The 22546-nt window shown below is 41.6% G+C and overlaps 1 protein-coding gene across 1 annotated transcript in view; it reads left to right on the top strand.

Annotated features, from left to right (window-relative positions):
- Positions 1-22546, top strand: part of SAAL1 (serum amyloid A like 1) — a 579650-nt gene that overhangs the window by 336833 nt on the left and 220271 nt on the right. The window contains exon 9 of the mRNA XM_044059076.1: positions 7129-7214. Within this exon, the coding sequence (XP_043915011.1) occupies positions 7129-7214 (86 nt within the window). The remainder of the gene's footprint in view (positions 1-7128; positions 7215-22546) is intronic.

Genomic DNA, 22546 nt, shown 5'->3' with positions numbered 1-22546 from the left:
TCTGCTACTCTCGCTATTAGAGCATTGAATTGTCAGTTCCATATTCTCAAATTTCAACAGCATGCCATGGAACTCCTCAAACAAAAAATATCTACTTTTCCAGCTTGTGCAGAAATAGAGAGTTACAAGAGTTAATGCATTCTGCAAGTCACGTTAATAAGCACACCTTGCAATGTGGCTTTGACACCCTGGAAGCATCTTGCAGGGTAGCAGTCACTGGTTCTGTCCCTAGAAGGCATGCTTGGCTTAAAGAACAGACCTTGCCAGACCATGTCATATCAAAATTATTCGACGCACCTTTGAACAAAGACAGCTTATTTGGCACAAAGCAGAGGAGGTCTTAAAGAAGATGGAAGAAAAAGCTAAATCTACGCAAACTGTTAAAGACTTCTTGCAGGTACAGACACCTAGGTTCAGTAGGCATTGTCCCTCCAAGCACTGGTCCTTTCCTGCCCCCTACAGGCCACCTTAGCCCAGGCCCAGGGGAAGCAGACCCACCCGCCAACAACCCCAGGGAATGCAGAGATCTAAACAATGGACTTCCTCTTGTACAAAAATAGGGAGTGCAAGGTCACCCCTCCTATGGTAAGTCCCCACAATGACTTTATACTACCACCCCCTCCCTCTGCCCACCTGTCCATGCCCCTAGGAGGAAAGTTATCCTCCCATGCAAACAACTGGGCCTCCATTACCAATGACCGCTGGGTCCTCAACATAGTGTCCCAGGGATACAAATTTTGTTTCCAGATCTTTCTCCAAACCAGTTGGCAGAGGCTAAAAAACAAGTCCTCTCCCTGCTCTCCATGAGGGCAATAGAGCATGTTCCTGCAGATGCCAAGGTTTCTATTCCAGACTCTTCCTGGTGCCCAGGAAAGAGGGCACATGGTGCCCCATCTTCCATCTATCCATTCTGAACACCTGTCTGGTGATACCAAAATTCAAAATGCTCACCCTCCAGCAGCTTCTACCTATGCTTTCCAGGGATGCTTGGTTAGCCACCCTAGATCGAAAAGAGGCCTATCTACACATCCCAATCAGGGAATCATGCAGGAAATATATTCGTTTCAGGGCAGGCTCTATGCACTTTCAGTTCTCTGCACTTCCCTTTGGCTTATCTTCTGCTCCCAGAGTTTTTACAAAATGTCTGGCTCCCGCCATTGCTTTCTGCAGGCAAAGATATATTCAAGTTTACCCTTGCTTAGATGATTGCCTGATTCAGGCAGCAAGTCAGGAAAAGCTGCTCCAGCACCTGACTTTTGTAAAGGACCTACTGACCTCTCTGGGGTATACTGTCAACGAAAAGAAATCAAAACTAGTACCTTGTTTCCTAGGTGCAAGCCTGGACACAGCAGCTCAGATGGCATTCCGTACTCCAGAAAAACAAGCCTACCTGACAAACTACATCTCTCTACTAGCCACCAGAACCCAGTTAACCGCAAGGAAGATCCTGCAAGCTCTAGGGTTCATGGCCTCTTGCATTCTACTCCTTTCATATGCCAGACTGCATATGAGAAAATTACAGTGGTACTTAAAAAGCCTTTTGTGTCAGCACTCTCAAGACCAGGAACCTTATACCAGTGATACCTTGTCTAAGGAAAGGTTTTCTTTGGTGGGCAGCAGCATGCAGCCACAACAAGGTGCTTCCCTTCTCACAACCCCATGCCACTTAGACCCTCACCACAGATGCATCAGACTATGCCTGGGGGGCTCACCTGGGTGGCAGGTGCATTTAGGGCCAGTGGAGCCCAAGTCAGCTACATCTGCATATCAACCAAAAAGAGATGTTAACTGTTCTGAATGCCCTGACAACTTTCAGACCCCTACTCTCCTCGGAGCCTCTACTGATCAAGACAGACAACACCACAGTGATGTGGTGTATCAACAAATGGGGAGGGATGCACTCTTACCCGCAATGCAGGCTAGCCATGACCCTCTGGCGCACAGCTTCAGCCTTGCAAATACACCTGGTAGCACAATTCCTGCCAGGCTCTTTCAACTCTCTGGCAGACAACTTAAGCAGAAACCTACTAGACTCACATGAGTGGCAGACCACAGGACCTTCATCCTTGTAACCCAAAAATGGGGCACCCCGCAGGTCGACCTCTTTGCCCCCCACTACAATCATCAGCTCAGCAAATTCTGCACCAGGGAGCCTCACAGCAAAGCCTGGAAAGTGGATGCTCTGTCCTTCCAATAGGTAAACCTCTCGGTATATGCGTTCCCCCCTCTACCCCTCATTTCAAGGATCCTGCTCAAAATAAGGGAGGAAAAACAGAGAGTAGTCCTGATTGCCCCAGATTGGCCATGTCATCATTGGTACCCACTGCTCCACTGCCTGTCACCCCTCCCATTTTGGCACCTACCTCGGGTCCCAATACTCCTGACCCAGAGGAGTGGAGAATTCTTGCATCCCCATTTGCAGGCCCTCAACCTGGCAGCCTGGCTTGTTCCCTGACCCATTCTTTAGCTACCAGCCTTAGCCAACAAGTTCTAGGTGTTATACATGAGGCCAGATCCCCCCGCACTAGAAAATCCCATGCTGATAAGTGGAAAAGTTTTTGAACCTGGATCCAGGCTAAGGGAGCCATTACGGCACTGCCCTCCCTACCACTCATCATGGATTACCTGGCAGACCTACTGCACAGGGGTCTATCTTTCTCTTCTATTAAAATTCATGCCTCATCCATCTCTGCTCATTTCAGCACAGAGCCTCCTCTTTTCTCACATCCTGTCATCAAACAGTTCCTAAGAGGGGCTAAATACTTAAGGCCACCTAGAAGAGCACCTACCCCTGCATGGGACCATAGCTTTGTGTTGGAAAAATTACCCTAACCCCTTTTGAGCCTGCCGCATCAGTAGAGTTAACATTTCTGTGTTGGAAACAGCCTTGCTTCTTCTGGCCATCACTTCAGCAAGAAGAGTTTCAGAGCTGCAAGCACTTATGGCTGTAGAGCCCTTCATCATTTTCCATGCTGACATGGTCTCCCTCAGGACTAACCCAACCTTCATGCCTAAAGTGGTGTCCAGTGTGGCTCACAACCAATCCATTCAGTTACCCACCTTTTTTCCTAACCCGCAAAACAAGGGGGAATGGATTCTGCACACTCTGGATGTGCACAGACAGCTCAGATTCTACGTGGACAGGACTAAATCTTTCAGAAAGACTGATCAATTGCTAGTCAGCTTTGCTGCAGGAGCAGAGGGCAAGGCCATATCCAGACAAACACTCTCCAAATGGATAGCCCAATGCATCCATTTCTGCCACAAGCAGCATGGAAAACCACCCGCTAAGGGGGTCAAGACACACTCCACTAGAGCAACCTCTACCTCAACAGCCTTTCTCAGAGGGGTCTCCACTAGGGAAATACTGAAGGCTGCAACATGGACATCTGTTCATACCTTCACCAAGCATTACCACCTGCATATCTTCTCCAAATCCAGGGCAGGTTTTGCTTCCACAGTCTTGCAGGGCATCCTAGCCAGCCCCCAGTCCGCTTGACTGCCTCCACCCTTTTATTCAGCTTTGGGAATCAACCCAAAAGTGATGACTGCAACAGTGAAACATGAAAAACATAGTACAGTTGTGTACACTTACCATAAATGTAGATGTTCGAGTGTATTCACTGTTGCAGTCCTGGTTGCCCTCCCTCCATCCCCCTTATCTCTCTCTCTCTTTCTCTCTCCTTGCAAGGAAATTTGGTATTTACTTTCTACTGGTGGTATTCTATCACCATTCCTTAGCTTCTATTGGGGGCTCCTGACAGTTAAGGCAAGAAAAACTGATGTAATAGCGTCGGCTGCCTGTTTTTATACCACTGACAACCTGATGTTAGTCCTGGGGCAACAGCAACCAACGCAGAAATGCTAAGACTCTGGTATTCGGGCTGACTGAGGGCTACCCCTGGCAGGATAACCCAAAATTGATGACTTCATCAGTGAATACTCAAACTTCTACATTTATGGTGTGTACTCAACTGTACTTTTCTGCTCATCTCCAGTTTTTCATCTTGGAGGATGCTGTTTTTGGTGGCTATTACCTTTCCTAGGAGAATTTCTGAGCTCCAGGCTTTAGACAGCAGAAAATCGTTCATAGTGTTCCACCAGGACAGGGTATTCACTTGCACAAACCATTCTGTCATGCTTGAGGTTGTTTGTCAGCTATCCCATAACCAAGTCATTCACTCATCAGTTTTCTTTCCTAATCCACAGAACAAAGTAGGAAGGATCCTCTGTTCTCTTGATGTGCAGACATGGCTGACATTTCCTTTGCACAGGACTAAGGAATTCAGAAAAAAAAATAAAAGTATTTGCCCGTTTAGCAAAAGGGAAATAAGGAAATTGAGTTTGTTAAACCATTTCAAAAAACTAATACAAGTCCCATTGTGGTTTTTGGAACGTGGTGCCCTAGCGCGAATCTTTTCATTTTCGTTATTTACTTCATTTCAAAAAACTGTCTCATTACATTTTATATTGTTGTTTAGCTCATGGCAAATTTGTTCTTGGGTATATCAGTGCCCACTCCACTTGAATCACTGCTGCCAGTGCAGCCTTCCTTAGAGGGGGATTTATTTTATTTTATTTTGTTTGAATTTGTTAACTGGGATAAAATGCTGATCACACATGACCAATTTCAGTTTTAGCTCAGGATAGTATATTGCTGAAGAAAATTCAAATGGTCTGTTACAGTGAGAATCCAAGCAATTTGACAATTTCTGAGAAAGTCTGTAGGAGAGAACACTGGTATGGTTATCCCACAGGCTATTCTGAAAGCAGCAATTTTGACTTCTGTTCACAACTTCTTTACGCAGCAAAATCTAGGTGTAACTTCTAGGGCTAGAGCAAGAGTTGCATCTGTTATGCTGCAGGACCTTCTCTCTTGATTACATTTCTCCAACTGCCCTGTTTCCATTTACTTTGGGAATGTATGCAAGAGTGATAACTGCAGCAGTGTGAATATTTCGATGAAAATGGCACAACTGTGTTACGAATTTACCACAAATGTAGATGTTTGAGAAGTCTCACTATTGCAATTCGGCTACCTCTTTCTCTCTCTTCTGATTTCTACTATGTTCTTTTCATGTTGGGTTAGGTGGCATCCTAGTCCTATTATGCAGACATTCCCTCTTTTGCTTCCTATAAGACCCTCCTCCCTGTTTTTTCTGACCTATGTGAAGAAGGAGATTGGGCACCTTTGAGGGAGACCTGTGTCATAAACGTTTGTTACCATATTGTCCATTTGGGCGTTGGTGCCAGGGTTTTCTACCTGGCTTTACCCAGGGCAAGAAAGGTCTGAAGACTGTGTCTGCTGATGTACATCTTGTACTACTGATGTCTTTGCATAGTGGTAGGAGGGTGTCTGCTGAGGGCATGTGTGGAAAATAGAGTGTTGTGAAAATCGGGTCAGCCAGTTGGGCTACCTTTTGTCAGGCATCCCAAAAATGAAGACTGCAACAGTGAATCTACTGTCTACATTAATGGCAAGTTCCTAAGACAATTGTACTGTATTTGAATAATGGGATATTTGTATGTTGGAGGATGCACCAACCGCCTGGTGGAGGGCTAACATTTCAGCAGCAAACGTTTTATATATACCCTTTGGGTTTAGTTTAGTTATGTTTGAGTACCTCATGGTTTGGCATTGTGATTGTGGTGGAGGTATCACACATACTTAATGTTTGCAGCACTTGGTACATTTAGGATAGATATTAATGAATGCTAAGAGATTTAGGTGTATTGCTAGGCTTCAGTCCCCCCACCCCCTTTGGCATTTGTAAGGTGAGGGTGGAGGCACAGTTGATTATAACATCTTTTTACAGAAAAAGAACACAAGATGACATTGATTGCTGTCACTTCACAACTCAGTTTCCAGCTGACTTCTTCATCTTGAGGATGAAGCGGTCATATTGCTCTGGAGAAATGTGACTGGTCCTGAAGTCTGGTCAGAATACTGGCATCTGCTTGCAGACATCACATGTATAATGAATGTAGTGCAACAATGATTCTGTTATCCTAACATACAGCTATGCTGTGTACTGCCACACAGATGTGCTTTTATTAAGGATAAACATTTAGAAACAGCAGTCTTACAGAAATGCACACAGCTGGTCCCAATTATTCATACAAGCTGTGACCCTCTAGGGGGAGCTGTGCTTAAATACTAAGAAATTTAAGCCTTACATGTCCACTGGCATAATGTAGATTCTTACTATACCTATAACCATGGCATTCTGTAATGTATGGTGCAGAAAAGTGTAGGATGTCTAATTGCAGAATGTGTGGAAGTGCAGATGGTTCATCTTAGTTTTCTGTCATGAATTAAAGATTTCAAAAACAGTGATTTGCACACAGAATGTTGATAACTTTAGAGCTACACTTAAGCATGCATCTAACATAGTTTGTTTTAAATTTCTGCATTTTTATTTTTTCTTTTCTGGTAGATTATTTACTGTTTGTATTGCTGTTTAATAATTTAATGGTAATAGTTTTGTACAGATAAGACCAGCTGTTGTGCACAGTGTTGGGTTGCTGTCAGCTGCTTGATGTAGAGGGGAATAGAGGTTTGACTATGACCCAGATAACCTTGGATCGATTAGCAGTCCTAACACCAGAGGAGCCTTGTGGGGATGGGAGAAGACTGAAAGTGCTGACCCTGCTCACTCTTGGGAGAGGAGTGCAGCATTTTTGGGAAAGCTTGCTTTGTTTAAACTCTGTACAGAGACCAGAAAGTAAATTCAGTCATTTGCTTGTAGGGGAGGTGGGCAGGGTGTTTCGCTAGCTTACATCATTCACAGAAGTGAATAACAGGCCCACGCAAAGCTTATTGCACACCCAGATCTAGGACTACCACTGAGCTGAAGAGGGAAAAATGGTAGACAATAAGAAAATCTCAGTATCCTGCCCTGATGACAGAACCTCTTTCACCCAGCTTGTTACCCCTTCACCCCTGATCACTAGAGAATAAATGGGCAGTAAGGTTGTTACCCTTAGTGGAACAAATAGGTTAGTAGAGTGGTAATGGAAGGAATAGTGAAAGAGAGAGACTGAACAGCAAAAAAAAAAAAAAAAAACTGTGTTGTATTGATTAGTATGCTAAGCAGCATGCCTTAACTTGATTTCTCTGTTCTGCAGATTAGAGCACTGCTGTGAAGGACTTGATATCTATATGCATATTCTCCAGTTACTAACTACAGTGGATGGAGGAATTCATTCATTAGGTAGGTTCTTTCAAATACTGTTTCTTCCATTTAGATGTATACTTAGAAAAACAGCATATTCAGCTGAAACGTGAAACTTGGATATATAATCAAGAAGTGAGGATTTTTGGTTTTCTTCCTCCTTTCTGTAAGGTGTGATATTCATTTCACTTGTACAGATGATGGACACTGCTTTACTTTCATCCACTCCTGTGGTTGAAGCTGCACTCTTGGAAACTTTTTGTACATGGTTGATTTGTTTTTGTTTTGTAATCTTTACTAACGAATACCCAGCACCAGTGGCATAGAAGAATAAAGCTGTGAGTATGGTCCAGGCAACCTGAGTTTGATTAGAGGCTAAGGTACTTGACGGTACTGGCGGTGGTGGTGGGGGGGCATCCACATCCATGGAGACAGTAGCCAGAGCAGAACAAGTACAGCCACAATCCCTTGGGGTGGTGGTGGTATTGCAGTAGGCAAGCTTACAGCTCACAAAACCATCTCCTGGTAGTAATTCTCATTAACAACTGCACAAAAGTGTACAGTCACAATAGGAGGGCTTTATGAGTCCACAGAGTGATGTGGGTATCCCATCATCCCCAAGGGCAGGTTTGGAGACTTGCAGAAATGCTTTTATTGCTGGAATGGTATTAAGTGCTCAGACTTCCCAGTGTCTTCTGAGAGATAGCACCTCCATGTAGCTTTTCCCTAGGGGATTTGTGGATTTCCTTACCTCTAGGTAATGAAAAGGGCTCGAACCTGATAGGTTGGCTCCACTGATTGCAGTTAGAGGAGGGGTGGAAAAGTATCTAGAAATCAAAACCCTTTGCTAATTAATTCTCTAGCAAAACTACACAAACAGAGGCACTGGTAGTGTAATAAGAAAAACATTCTAAAGGACCAAGGACAGTTATCAAGCAATTTGTCTGTAACTGGGATAGGCACATGCATGAAACCATGTGGGCTACTACTGTAGAAAATTTGTTCACAACTGCTGTCTGATAACAAGGAATTGGTGCAAAATAAGGAAAAAAAGGTTCTTGGCTCCCAGACACATTAGGTGAAGTGGAAATGTGTGGTTGGCAGATAAAAGATAGTATTATCTGCACTGCTACTGGTAACGGGACAGTATTAAGTACTGCCACAAGTGCCAGAGGTTGAACCAATCTACCTGACTTCAGAGGAAGGAGAAGTAGTTAGCTCACTTCAAGACTGTACCAGTCAGGAGCTCTTTTCAGGGAGACTAGTGGGAGAATCCTTTTCATAGTCCCAATTATTCTTATCAGCACTGCAGGGTCCAAGCTAGAACATCCTCAGAGTAAATCTGTTGTCCAGCTTAGCTCCACACTCCCCATTCCCTCCAAGTGGCATGTTCACTCTCAACTAATGATGACTTGAGCCTACATCTGTGTTTGAAAAATGTGAGGATGGGGCAGGATTGTTCTCTGCTCCCATTCTGGGAGATGCATTCTAGGGTGAGGCAAGAACCTTATCTCTGATTAATGGAGTGGAACCATTGGTGGAGCAGATTTGTTTTCTGAGAGTGCCTTCTTGAGTTACCTGATCACAAGGAAGGCTTCTTCTGTGACTGGCCATCAGCATCCTGTGGGCCAACAGTCCCCAGCTGAGGAAAGTCCACCTGGTCATTCTGCTCTGAAATTCATATCTCAGATCAAGGACATCAAAATTATATGCTTGTTGGATAACAAGATGCACTTGTGGGATCGTATAATTAGGGATCTTCCTCTGAAGTAGTCCACCCAGTCCTTAATGTGGACCTGTCTGCACTTAAAGCAGCCTTCAGCTGACATTCATACAAGTGCTAGTTCCCACAACCTCGATACCTGATGCCTGTCTTTCTCACAGACAACTTTTTGCAAGCTGATGTTCATGGATACCAGAGTCATAGTTTTTCCTCAACTCCTGGGTCTTATTTAAAGTCGAGAATGTTAAGGTCTGTTCTTCAGACATGGACAAGATAATGAGATCACCCCCCCCCCCCCCTTGTACTTCTACTTAGGATGAGCTAATTTTCCTTATTAGGAGCACCTTGAACTGGCCTCTCGCTGACATAAATTTTCTTTTTGTAGAAAGAGTACAGATCAGTTTTCCACTTAAAGAGTTGCTGTCAGGGGACTGTACTGTGTGGAAGATGTGCAAGAAACTCCAGAGGAAAAGTAAAGTTCAAAAAGCAGAATGCCATTATTTGTACTTTTCTCAACCTTTTGTGAAGTCATTTCTCACAGGTAACTTTTTTCAGTACTTCTCTACTTCAGATGCAGGGGCACTGATCCCTGTCTTGCCCTTCATTTCATTAATCCTTTTAGTGAAGGGCAAAATGTCTCCTTGCATGAGCAACTACAGCAAAATTTAATCAGAGCAAGGAATGAAAGAAATGTTGGTTACTTTACAAAGCAGAATTTATTAACCCTGTTCATAGAGCATCCAAGTCTTTGCTAATTACAATAAAGTCTGTTTTACAAAAGTGTCTGTGTGTGTGTGTGTGTGTCTGTGTGTGTGTGTGTGTGTGTGTGTAAGAGGTCACAGACAGAAACCTTTCACTTTCTTATCAAACTGGTTCTGCTCAAGTTTCTTTCTAGTCCCAGATAGAGATGACAGGAATTTCAAAATAATTTAGGGCATCTTCTGTCTGAGCAAACAGCAAAAATTAAAGAAGTTCAGAATAGTGATCCAATTATTGTCATTTTCTTTCAGGGAATCCATATGGTAATCTTGGATCTGAAAAGATGGTTTCTAGTATGTCCATGTCTTCTGAACCTCAAAGAACAGTTCTTATGTTCAAACTGGAAACATCATTTTCAGTTTTCTGCTGTATAATTTCATCTAGCAACTGTTCCTAGCATGTTCACCAAGTGTCTGTCCCTTGGCATAGTCATACTCAGGATGGTGCATTATCATTACCTAGGCTGTTTCCGGTTAAGTACACTCTAGTTTTATTACTTTTTTTCTGTTTTTCTGATGATAAGGATCAGTGTCATTATATCATAAATACTCCCAGCACAGATAAAGATCTGTCAGTCAGCAATCTTAGATTCTCTGCAGTAATAAATCGTTTTGGCCCAGGAAAAAGTGCTTGATATGGACTTCTTTTTCATTAGTAATGGAAATTCCAGCATTACAGGTGACATCTCTGTGATCAGACAATGAATCCACTGATCTCTTACTATGGAAAATGTTGTATGCATCATACACTTACTGGGATAAGCATCCACAGTTGTGACAGCTCAAGCAGTTTGTTCTGTGGCTCCTTTGAAAATGCACATCAAATGGAAAGGCTGGCATTCAGTGAGTTGCCACAAAAGAGCAAAATCAGATGTGCTTGTCCTGATGAAGGCATCCCTCAAATGGATTCCAGTGAATCGGGGGGGACAAGAGGAGCAGAAGTGTTTTTTTTAAAGGAAAACACAATTGGTTGATGTAACTCTAGGAATTTTTTTGTGGACCCAGTGTGAATCATGTTTTCAAACTGCAGGAAGTCTTTTCTGAGATGGACAGGATAGGAATAGGAACACACTCCTGCTGCTATGGAGGGGGCCTTCAGTGTCACATTGGACCTCAGTTTGGATACACATTCTCCAGGGAAATCCTACTTGCCTACAGTTAAAGCAGCAATGAAAGGCTGTATCAATGAGTTTTACCTGCTGGATGTATGGATGGTGCTTCATCCCAAGGGCATAGGCTATACATATGCACTTCCTTCCTTACGTCTGTCCAGCAGGTTAGATTACTGTTTTGTCACCTACAGTGTATTGCAAATGGTACCAGCCAGGGAGTTTGTACTAACGTTGGTTTTGGATCATTCTTACATCAGGGTCTCAATACAAAACTGGGTATTGTCACCTACTGCCTGACAAGGAAATTGTCACCCTCTTAATGTGAAAGGAGGAATTTTATCATAAGCTAAGGGATTCTATTAGTGCATTCTGGGATATGAATCCGGGTAACTATTATTAGCATGGTGTAATAATTGGATTTATTTCAAAATCCATGTACAATACACTGTACTCAGATGTGTAGAAAAGAATGACTTGGGGGGGGGGGGCTAATGGCGGAACACACTGTAAAACTGCATTTGGAATTCTGTCAAAGGAAATACTGTAAGGATACTCTCTTGCGGTCAGACTGTTGAAATTTGCCTTCTTTCAGAACAGGTGAAACACTGGCACATTCTGCACAGGGTCAAAAGCATTATATTGCCTTAGCTGCTGGTGCATAAATTAATGGAAAGAAGAATGGAACTTCACATTGTCATTATTAAAGCGCAAAGCAAGGTGTTGACATAACCTAGAGGTTATTAATCAAATCTTTTAACTACCTGTAAAGAATTATTCAGGTCCATGGCACTATCCTAGGACAGGGAGAATCTTCATTTTTGTAGGGACTTGACTTACCAGAAATCAATGCTCAGGATGTGACTATGGTAGGGCTGCTATCAGAAATCTGCTATTTGTCATAGCCCCAGAGCCAGACAACATACCATTAGGCTTTTGTAAAGAGATTTCTAAACAACACGAGTGAACAACTCTGGCACTTACTTGGTACGGTGAAGGAAGAGGGTCAGCTTCCTTATTTCTTCCTTACTGGCTACTGTCCTCCTTTTTTATTCGAAAAGAGGATGGGGATTCTTTGGATCCTACCAACTACAGACCAGTATCACCTAATACAAAGATTTTGGCTAAAATTCAACTAGGAGGCTGGAGCAGGTGGTACTAAAAAAGTCATCTTCATGCAGCAGGGTTTTACAAGAGGGAGACAGGGCAACCCTGATTTGATTAGATTATGCATAAATTCCCTTCAAGTCTACAGAGATAGTAGCACACCTGATGCAGCACTTTGTTTGGACCTGAAAAAAGCATTTCATTTACTGGAACATTTGTAGAACTGCTGCCTTTGTTAGGACTGAAGACTCCTTTTTGAGGTTTGCCAAATACTGTGGAATCCTAGGGCACAGATCTCCACAAATGGCATCCTTTGATATGTCAAGGGGTACAAGGTAAGGGTGCTGTCCATTTCCCCTTCTTCTTGTTGTAGGTGCAGAAATATTGGTTTGTAAGTTGAAATAAGTGCAGTATCACCTCCTCATGGTTTACTGATGATGGGGTGAAAACACAGCCTCCTATTTACCAGGAATGTTGGAATTAATAGACTACTTTGAGAACTTTTATCATATCGTAAAGTAAACAAATGTAAAACCACCCTCTTTCCTCTTAATGCTCTAAGAAAGCAAAAGTTGATATAGTTATCAGAATTACAGCTGTAGTGTAGGGAACAGATTCCATACATGTTAATAAAACTGATGAGAAATTTGAAGTAGTTCACCAAAGCAAACACCAGATCTTTTCCAGAAGAACTGAAACCAATGGTGAAAAATTTGCAGAGATTACAGCTCTCTCTTTCTGGTTAAAATCGATACAATAACCCCTTCATCTTCCAACCATAAAACCCTGGAGGATGTTGCCAACACATTTAATAGTTTCTTCACAGACTCTATCCACTCCCTAGCTAGTCAGCTAACTCCCAGTTGCTCTACCTCAACTGCCGCTATACCCAGTACCCAACTCTCCTTTAGCTTTCAACCAGTACCTATATCACTTATCCGTGCCCTAATTAAAAAATTAAAGCCAACCACCCTATCTGCTGATCTCCTCCCTGCAGAGTATCTACAAAAACTGCAGATGCCATAGCATACCCCATCTTCATCTTAATCAGTAGAACCAAATCTGAAGCTACCAACCCCTCTATATGGAAAATATCCATGTTATACTACTCCATAAAGGTGGTAGCTCCATTGAATTGTCAAACTTCAGACCCATAGCTATTCTGTCACTGCTGGCTAAAATTATGAAGAAGTGCATCCATAAACAACTCCTGCACTATCTTATCCAGAACAATCTGTTGGCTAGCTCTCAGCAAGGCTTTAGGCCATTCCATAGTACTACCTCAGCCCTCCGCTCATTCTCTGATGTCATAAGCCATAACCAAAATAATAACAAACTAACCTCAGCCCTCTTTCTTGATCTCTCCAAGGCCTTCAATATGGTTAACCACCAAAAGCTTATCCATACTTTGAAGGCCTTCTCCTTAGGTAACCACACTCTCCAATGGTTTCAATCCTACCTCTGTGGTAGACAACAGGCCATCCTATGGCAGGGCAAACTATCTTCCCTTCTACCCATCACCTTAGGAGCCCCCCAGGGCTCTATACTAGGACCCCTTCATTTTTCTATCTTTATTAATGACCTCTACTCTGTCATCCCAGATGCAACCTGCATTCAATATGCAGATGACTCCACTTTAATCTGCTCAGCCACCTCCCAGACAAAGCTAGTGACATTGTCCCAGAATATGTTTAACACTGTTGAAAACTGGCTCTCTAATCATCATCTGATCTTAAACCCTAGCAAAACAAAGCTGCTACTTTTTTCCTCCACTCGTAGGTCCTCATCACTATTCTTTACCATTAAATCAAATAATGGCACCATTATCTCCCCAGAAGCCCAAACTAAACTCTTAGGTGTTATAGTAGATAATAACCTTAAATTTGATATGCATGTCAACCAAACTGTCAAAATAATTAATAAAAAAACGTGGCTCTCTTTATAAGATTAAACCTTTTCTTACTCCACTTGCTAGAACTGCTATTGCCCATTCCCATCTACTTTCTACCCTTCTCTAGGCCTCCCCTTTATTCACCAATCTGAACAAATCTGACCTTAGCAAGTTATCTAGCTGTTATAACCACATTGCCAGATTTGCCACAGGCATGGCATTTAGGACACACCACTGTCATAACCTAAATCTTCTAGGGTGGCTTGAATTACCTAGCCTATTTCAATACAACCAGCTTATAGTGGCATATAAATACTCAACCAACCTGAAAATACGCCTGCACTTAAAACCATCATTAGCCCCTACAGTAACCTCAGGCCACTTCGCTCATCTAACAGACTGCTGGTTCAAACATTCAAAACCAATAACTCAGCTGGGGACTCCCTCTTTGCCAACTCTGTTGGCAAAACATGGAACTCCCTTCCTGCCAACCTTACTCTAGTATCTTCACTAACTCAATTCAAAAAAAGTCTCAGACATTTTAAGACACACTGGTTATCTCCTTGTTCTAATCCTGACTAGCTCCTTTCTATAATTGTGTGCCAAACAGTACTTTATACTACATACAAGCTGTGACATAATTGTTAGTTTAGATACTTATATAAGTTTAATACTGATCGAATGTATAACTTGCTTGACTGAATAGAGTCTGTAAACTATTTGCAACATGTATTGATACTATGATTTTTCCTGTATTATTTTTTTCTGTATGTTGTGTTTAGAACTTTTCTCCCCAGGCCTCCACTGAAAATGGACATGTATCCAGTTGGTCTATCCTAGTCAACAAATGTAAAATAAAATAAAATAAAATAAAATAAAATAAATAAATAAATAAATAAATAAATAAATAAATGCATTCCCTGCCTATATTCCTGTTTCTGGCTAGAGACCTCCCTCAGTTTTGTTGCTGTTCTCTTCCCATTCAGAGGATGTGTGCAGATTTGATATGGAGGGGGCAAAACTCCTAGGATATTATTCTGGTTACCACCAAGGAGAAAAGGGTTGGTGGTGTGGAAGTCTCACACTTTGAATTGTCTTCATATGCTACCCTTCTGGTACAATCTGTATAGGCAAGGGTGGAGCAAGCTCCTGTTTGACTTGCTATAAAAAGATATATGCTTATACAACTGATTGGGACTAGGGTAGAGGAAGAGGTAAGATCTGGAATCCAGGTGAGATGCAATCTATAGTATGAAGGAGAATTCTTGGCAGGCCTAAACTCTGGGATGGAATATGGGCATCTCATCAGTATATAGTGGATCCCACTCCCTTTTACTGAATGTTCTGGGTCTTCCCCATGTTTATCTATTGGTTGATCTTTTGCCCCAGGCACGTAGGAGCTCTTTATCATTTGATGACTGCAATCCTCTCCCACGTCAATGAGCATTCCCTTTTTTGAAATGTTTCCCAACTTGGGTCTTTACAGGATCCATTTGGCAAGATGGTGTTAGATTATAAATCCCCTTCAAGAGAGCATTACAGGGAAAGGTCCTTACCAACACAAATTTATTTATTTTACATTTGATAACCGTGAAAGTCCTTTTGCACAGGTCCTTTTTCAGTGGAGGCCCGGGGAGAAAAGATCCACAAATAACATAACATTTGAGATAAAATTGAGATCAGTGGTGTATCACAGTATACAAGTTGATTAGAAATCAAACATCTATAATACTTGAAAAAATAAAACAAATACAAACTCTTGAGAGAGATATACATACAAATGAATGGGCAAAAAACATTATCAGACCATATAGTCTAATCTCTAATCTCACGTGTGAGCACACACACACACACACACACACACACACACACACACACACACACACACACACACACACACACACACACTAGTGTATAAAGTGCTCTTCAGCAATATGTTTATATTAACTTGCTACTATAGATAATCATTTTTTATTCAAACACCTTTATTGAATTGTCACTTGTGACATGGGCAAATTTACATTCATATAAAAGTAATCAGACTATATTAACATAAACATTATAATACACATATATTGCTATATGTCATATAACCTTACATACATTATTCAGTTCTTGTCTTTTTGTTAAACCATCACTTACAACACAGACAATCATGCATTTATATAAATGAAAACAAACCACACTGACACACTCCTAGTTGCAAATATTTTACATCACTTATAATCTACCCAATTTTTCTCACTCAAACATTACATAGCTCCTTTAAGTCCTGCCGCCTTTTGAACCTCATTCCTCCCTTGTATGTGTTGTTCCCACAATTCCCATTTTTTTCCTATGTAGTTTGCTCCTATCCTTTTCTAAAGATCTCAATTCCAGTATTTTTATCTCTGTTACTGTATTCACTATTTCCAGTGTAGTTGGTTTAGATTTTGATTTCTATTTTCTAGTAATTGCATTTTTGGCAGCCACCACAGCAAAGCCTTACCATGTCTAGGTAATTCTGACTCTGTATTATAAAAATCATCTCCCCCGTCAGTCCAGTCTGCCCACAGAGCATCTCCGACAGTGCATCCTGCAGGGAATCCTTAAAGTCTGCCAACTCATTGCACTCCGAGAAAATATGTTCCCAATTACCTTTTTCTTCTCCTTCACACCTCCAACATTTGTTGTCTGCCTGAGGAAAAATTCTCTGGGGTCTACTTATGATATAAAAATATCTATGTAAACATAATCATGTCTGTTTAGAGTAGTGGGGAGAGTTATAAATTCCTTTTTGCATGCTCCGCATCAAGTCTTCATAGTAAAACTAGTGCAAATATAGCAGCTTTTATCGTTTAGCCTTGACATAACTTGGATATCTGTGAATGAGTGTTGGAACTGCTTAATATCTAAAGCAGTGTTATGTACACTTAGTCTGGAACTGTCCGGTGGTTAGAGAAATTTGGTTCAGAGTGCAAGAGGCTGTTGAATGGCAACTGAAGGTCAACTTAAAGTACATCTTTGCAAATAATTATATACATGTATACATGTGTGTGTGTGTTGTGTGCGTGCGAGTGTGTGTGTGTGTTTATAAAGTTTAACAAAAAAATTAACTTAACTAGGATAGTGGAGAAGCCTAAATAAATAAGCCATCTTTTGTTTTAATGGTCTTAATCTGAAAAGACTTTTTGCATGCTGATGTGGTCATTTAGCCTAGGAGGGGTGACCATCATATGACCTTAATTTCCACTTAAGCTTTCTTTTCTCCAAGCAGCTGTTAAAGTCACCACTCCTGGGCAGAAGTTTCACTGTCACCATTCCTGTTAACAGCATTCATTGCATCTAGGATCAACTGAAGTTTTTTAATTGGCTGCATCCTGATCTTCATTGTTGTCATTTGCACATAGACTGCCCTTCTTTAGCACCAGTCTGATGTCTGACATATCTGTGCTGAACAAGGCCAATCACAGCACTGGACCGTATGGTATCCAGTAATCACTGTCTTTCTGTGTGACAGTTTGCTACCCAACACTTCTAAACCCTCTGTCTTCAATCAGGTAACAGTTTCTTTATCTGCCTCACAGTGTAGTCCCCCATCCTTATAGTTTTCCCACTACCCCACTAGAGGGCTGGCTTACCATTTTCCATATGTTGCTGTAGAACTGTGTCAAGTCACAGAACTGGATCAGGTTAAACTGACAAGACTTCTTCTGTAGCTCAGTTAGAAGGCAGTCTTCATTCAGAAACTCCATTATTTTGCTACATCAGAATGTATCCCATAACGTAACATGGGGCATAGATAAGGCAGGCTGCACTCCAGTTAAATAGCTCCTTTCTGTACCTTCCATTGTAAAAGGAAATTACTGTTGACATCCTTGATTCATTTGTCAGCATTTCAGTCCATACAGAGGGACTGTAGAATTTAGCCACTGGTTTGCCCAGCACATATTTCGGTTCTCTTGCATTTTCCTACTCCAAGTTCCTTGTCTCCCTCAAGTCGTATTTATTTCTTCAATAGCCATCTTCCCATCAGTCCCCCTTCTTTCCCAGTTGTCTTGTCATCCCAGTCTGTTACCATTATTTTAGAAGTATGGAGACAGCTAGCTTATTTTGTACACAAGAGTCTCCAGCTTCTTCAGGTTCCACACCTTAAAAAATAAGTTTTCCCCTCCTTCATAATAACACAGACTCAGTTAGATTTCTCCTTTTGCTTCTGCCTATATCTGATAAATTTCTTAGGCCCATTCTTTGCTGCTTTAGCCAGTTAGCTCTTAAGATGTGTCTTTATCTGCTGGATGAGCCTGAGCTTGTCACTGTATACCTGTTGTTATCCCTGATCCATTTCTAATTTTCCAGTATGCCTTTTCATACGGCAAGCCCATTATGCCATATTTTGTGAGTTTGGTTTCTGCCCATTGCATACCATCAACCCCCCCCCCCCCACTACAGTGATATGTTAACCTGTTTGTTCCTTCCCCAGGATGAAAGCCAATCTGCCCATTTGTTTACTCATAGGCAGGAGCCATTTACTGCAGGTCATCGTCTAGGCAGTCATCAAGGTGGTTTCTATCCTGCAACTGCCAGTTGTTTATGGCATTTTCAGTTTTGTCTGCAGTACTAGCCTCCTTGCATACACAGTGCTACACATGCCTGATTCTTACTACGGTGCACTGCTTGACATCTGTGCTCCTATCGTGACCCGAGTGATGCAAGCATGCTGGTATAGATCTAGTAATACACCTGGCTTCATCTAGGTGTCATTACAGCAGTGAGCCTAGCTGCTTTCCTCTATCCAGGATTTGTGAGCTAATGTTGAATACTCTCTGCTGTCCTCTTCAGCTAGCTCCTGCTGTACCTGAGCCACTAGTCTCATTCGTAGTCAGGGCTTCATCTATCTGTGTGATAGATCTGGATACCTCATTTACCTATGTTAGCTGCCTCACCTAGTCACACTTGCTTCTCCCATTATGTTTTGCATGCCCCAGTTAAGTCCTTCACTAATACGCCACGTATTTTCTGCAGCATTAAGTCTCTTTTACTTTAAATATTCCTTCTCACCAATCTTCCAAACAGATAGCAATCTATCCTTCTGCACCGCTATTCCTGTTTCCTAATTTTGTTATCCATGGATACCTACTGGATTGTGAACTACACTGTGGTATACACAGTTTTATCTCACCTGTAATGCCCTACACTCATTCCTTGATGTTCAGGACCAGCCCAAGAATGTTGGTCTCCTTGTCTATAGCCTCATTTATTCAAATCCTATCGTGACCCGAGTGATGCAAGAGCATCCTTGGCGATGTAAACATTAACTGGGCCCTTATCCAGGCTCCTGCAAACACCACTAATATCAACCTCTACAGTTTCTCGCAACTAATCAACTTGCCCACTCACCCAGCCAAAACCCCCTCTAATGGGAGCATATTGGATTGGATTCTAGTCTCTCATCCCCACTATTTCACCAACAGTGGCATCCTTCCCGACCCACTAGGTGACCACCTACCCACCTTTACCCACCGACTTCCCACTATCCTTCAACGGACCCACAACATCATTACAATCCGTGACCAAAAAAAGTTCAACCCAACAACCTTTTCAAACTCACTAAAAGCAGTAAATTGGACTTGTCTAAAAACACTACCTCTAGACAATGCTGTCTCATACTTTAACTCAACATTCTTAAAAGTACTTGACTCTCAAGCTCCCCTACGGACTAAGAGAATAAAAACTAAATCAGCCCCTTGGCTATCTAAAACTACTCTTTCTACCATGAGACAAAGAGACAAAGCATGGGCACGCTACCAAAAACATAAGGCAACCCCACTCCTTAACTAATACAAAATGCTCCGCAATAAAGTTAAGAAACACATCTCTTGTGATCGACAAAACTATTACTCTACATTCCAAAACCAAAACAAAAACAACCCTCAAAAATTCTGGAAAGGAATCTCCACTCTCCTCCACCCCAGTAAACCAGATACTCCAAACCCAGATCCAAATGCTCCAGAACTAGATTTAGCCACCCAATTCAATTCCTTCTTTATTGACTCTATTTCCAAACTGACCACCTCTTTCTCTATCTCCTCCCCTTCATCAAACACCCCTTCACCCACCCCCATTATCTCTACATCCACACTCTACTCTACACCCACTAATCCCACTATACCCCTTTCTACACAAATTCCATCCTCATCTATACCACCCCAAAAATTCAACACCCCCTGACTGCACTCTCTTCACTTTAAATCCCATTCCCACTGCTACCATTAAGAAACTCCTTCAGAAATTGAAACCATGTACCAATGCTCCTGATAATATCCCTTCTTACTTTCTTGGCATCGCTGCTGAAAGCCTTGCCTACCCCATCAGCATCTTAATTAACCGCTCCCTACAAGAAGGCTCAGTTCCCCAAATCTGGAAACAAGCATATATCATACCATTACACAAAGGTGGTAACAATAACAGCATTACAAATTTCCGTCCCATAGCCATCCTGTCCCCCATTTCAAAAATCCTTGAAAAATGTGTACAACTCCAACTCCTCCCTCGTCTCCTAGACAACAATCTTATCACCCCCACACAACACGGTTTCAGACCTAATCATAGCACCATGACTGCCCTTCTCTCCTTCCTTGAAATCATCAATAAAGCCCGTGACTCAGGACAAATCGTTTCCACCATACTCCTTGATCTTTCTAAAGCTTTCGATACTATCTCTCACAGCCTGCTCTTAACTAAACTCTCCCTATCCTCCTCCTCTTTGAACTGGTTCTCTAGCTATCTTTCCAACAGAAATCAAGCTGTAAAGTGGAAAAAAGCAACTTCCTCCTTCCTAAGTACCCCTACCGGAGTTCCACAAGGCTCCATACTGGGTCCTCTACTCTTCAATATCTTTATTAATGACTTCTACAAAGCTATCCCTTTCTCTAGCATCATCCAATATGCTGATGATTCTACTATCATCTGCTCTGCCTCTTCTATCCCCACTCTACAAAAACTTACTCAAGACGCCTTTTCTTCCACAGAGCAATGGATGCTTAGCAATCATCTAGCTCTTAACGCCACCAAGACCAAATTAATGTTATTTACCCCCTCCAAACTCACTCCCCCCAACATGAACTCATTCTTAGTTACCAGTCAAAATAACTTGCCTCTCGAAATAGTATCAGACACCAAACTACTCGGGGTTCAGATCGACAACCAACTAAAATTTAATTCCCACCTACAAAAACATCAAAAACACACCAAAAAATTGGCATGCTGTATAGACAAAATGCCTACCTTACATCCACCACTAAAACCACTCTAGCTACTTCCTTTCTTATCCCCTCCCTTCTCTATGGTGCCCCACTACTTACTAATCTTCAGTCCTCATTAAAAAAACAGCTCACTTCATGCTATAATAAAATTGCTAAATTCGCCACCGCTCAGAGGTCTTCCACTCACCATTGTCTCTCCCTCCATAAACTAAAATGGTTAGAACTTCCCAACTATCTTACTTACACTCAACTAACTCTAGCCCATAAGCTGATTCTAAACCCCTCCAACTGTCCCTCCCTTGCTTCTGCCCTTAAAATGCACCTACCAAATAGAGTGCTAAGGTCTAATAATCAAAATCTACTAGAAGTGCACAAACCCACTCATCCCCCAGGCAAAAACCTCCTTTCCTTCAGCCTCGCTCGCCTCTGGAACTCTCTACCACCTAACATCCATTACCTCTAACCACTCTACCTTCAAGAAGTCACTTTTCTTACACCTAGCATCTCAATGGGAATGCTCTTGCTCCCACCCCTCATAACCAACTCTACTAAATGCCCTTAAATACCATAACCTACCTTATTCACCTACTATGTTTGTTCATTAATCTGCATTTATGTTTTGCATTTTGTTCCTTCAATTGCATGTACCAAGGCTTTTACTGTCTAATTTTAATGGACATTATGTTTTGCTACTTCAATGTATCTAGAAATTACTATCAAATGTTAATGTACATTTATTTTCTGTTTTGGAGCTTTTCTCCCCAGGACTCCATTGAAAACGGGTTCTTCAAGGCCCAATGGACTATCCTGGTAAACCAACTGCAATAAATAAAATAAATAAATAAATAAATTTACCATGTATCCCTTCTTTCCATTAAAGTGGGAATTTCATGGCTTATTACTGACAGGATGAAGCCTGCATCAGTTAGAGTCTTCTCTTTTTCATCACTATTTTACTCTTTTTCTTGTTTTTTCATCATCCATCTTTCATGCAGCTAGTGCTGTCTGTATTGTAGTCCAATGTCAAATGAAACCAGCTTCATTTTCAGCATTATATCCAATATTTGTAACAGTTCCTTCTCTTCTCTGTATCTGCTTTTTTTGTAGATTAACATTTTTTACATAGCCTACCATCTTCTCCCTCTCTTACTTTCCTTGCCCTTCTTAAACCTTCTGAATCTAGTTGTGCATCCTCAAAATACTATGTCTTTAATCAGTAGTACCCAGATACTTTTTCTCTTTATCTTTCTACTCAGCCTTTCTTCTTTTTCCCCTCACATCCCCCAACTCTCTATTGTCTGCCTCCCTTTTATATGTCTCTCATTATCTAAAGTTCCTTTCTTTTCTTTCCAGGTATCTACTGTTTTTCTTTTACCATCAATGTCTTTTGTAAGCACTGCAAAGGCACCTTACATAAATTTGTATTTTATATAATGTAATTTTTTTTACTTTCTCTGTAAAATGCTGACTTTTTTATTAATACTGTTTATTGTTACTGTCACTTGTAATTCCCTATTTGGAGCTTTTCTCCCTGGGCCT

Source organism: Protopterus annectens, chromosome 17.part0 (assembly GCF_019279795.1).
Source record: "Protopterus annectens isolate FY-2018-M chromosome 17.part0, PAN1.0, whole genome shotgun sequence".
NCBI classification, from domain to species: Eukaryota; Metazoa; Chordata; order Ceratodontiformes; family Protopteridae; genus Protopterus; species Protopterus annectens.
This window is presented reverse-complemented; position numbering and strand designations above follow the sequence as displayed.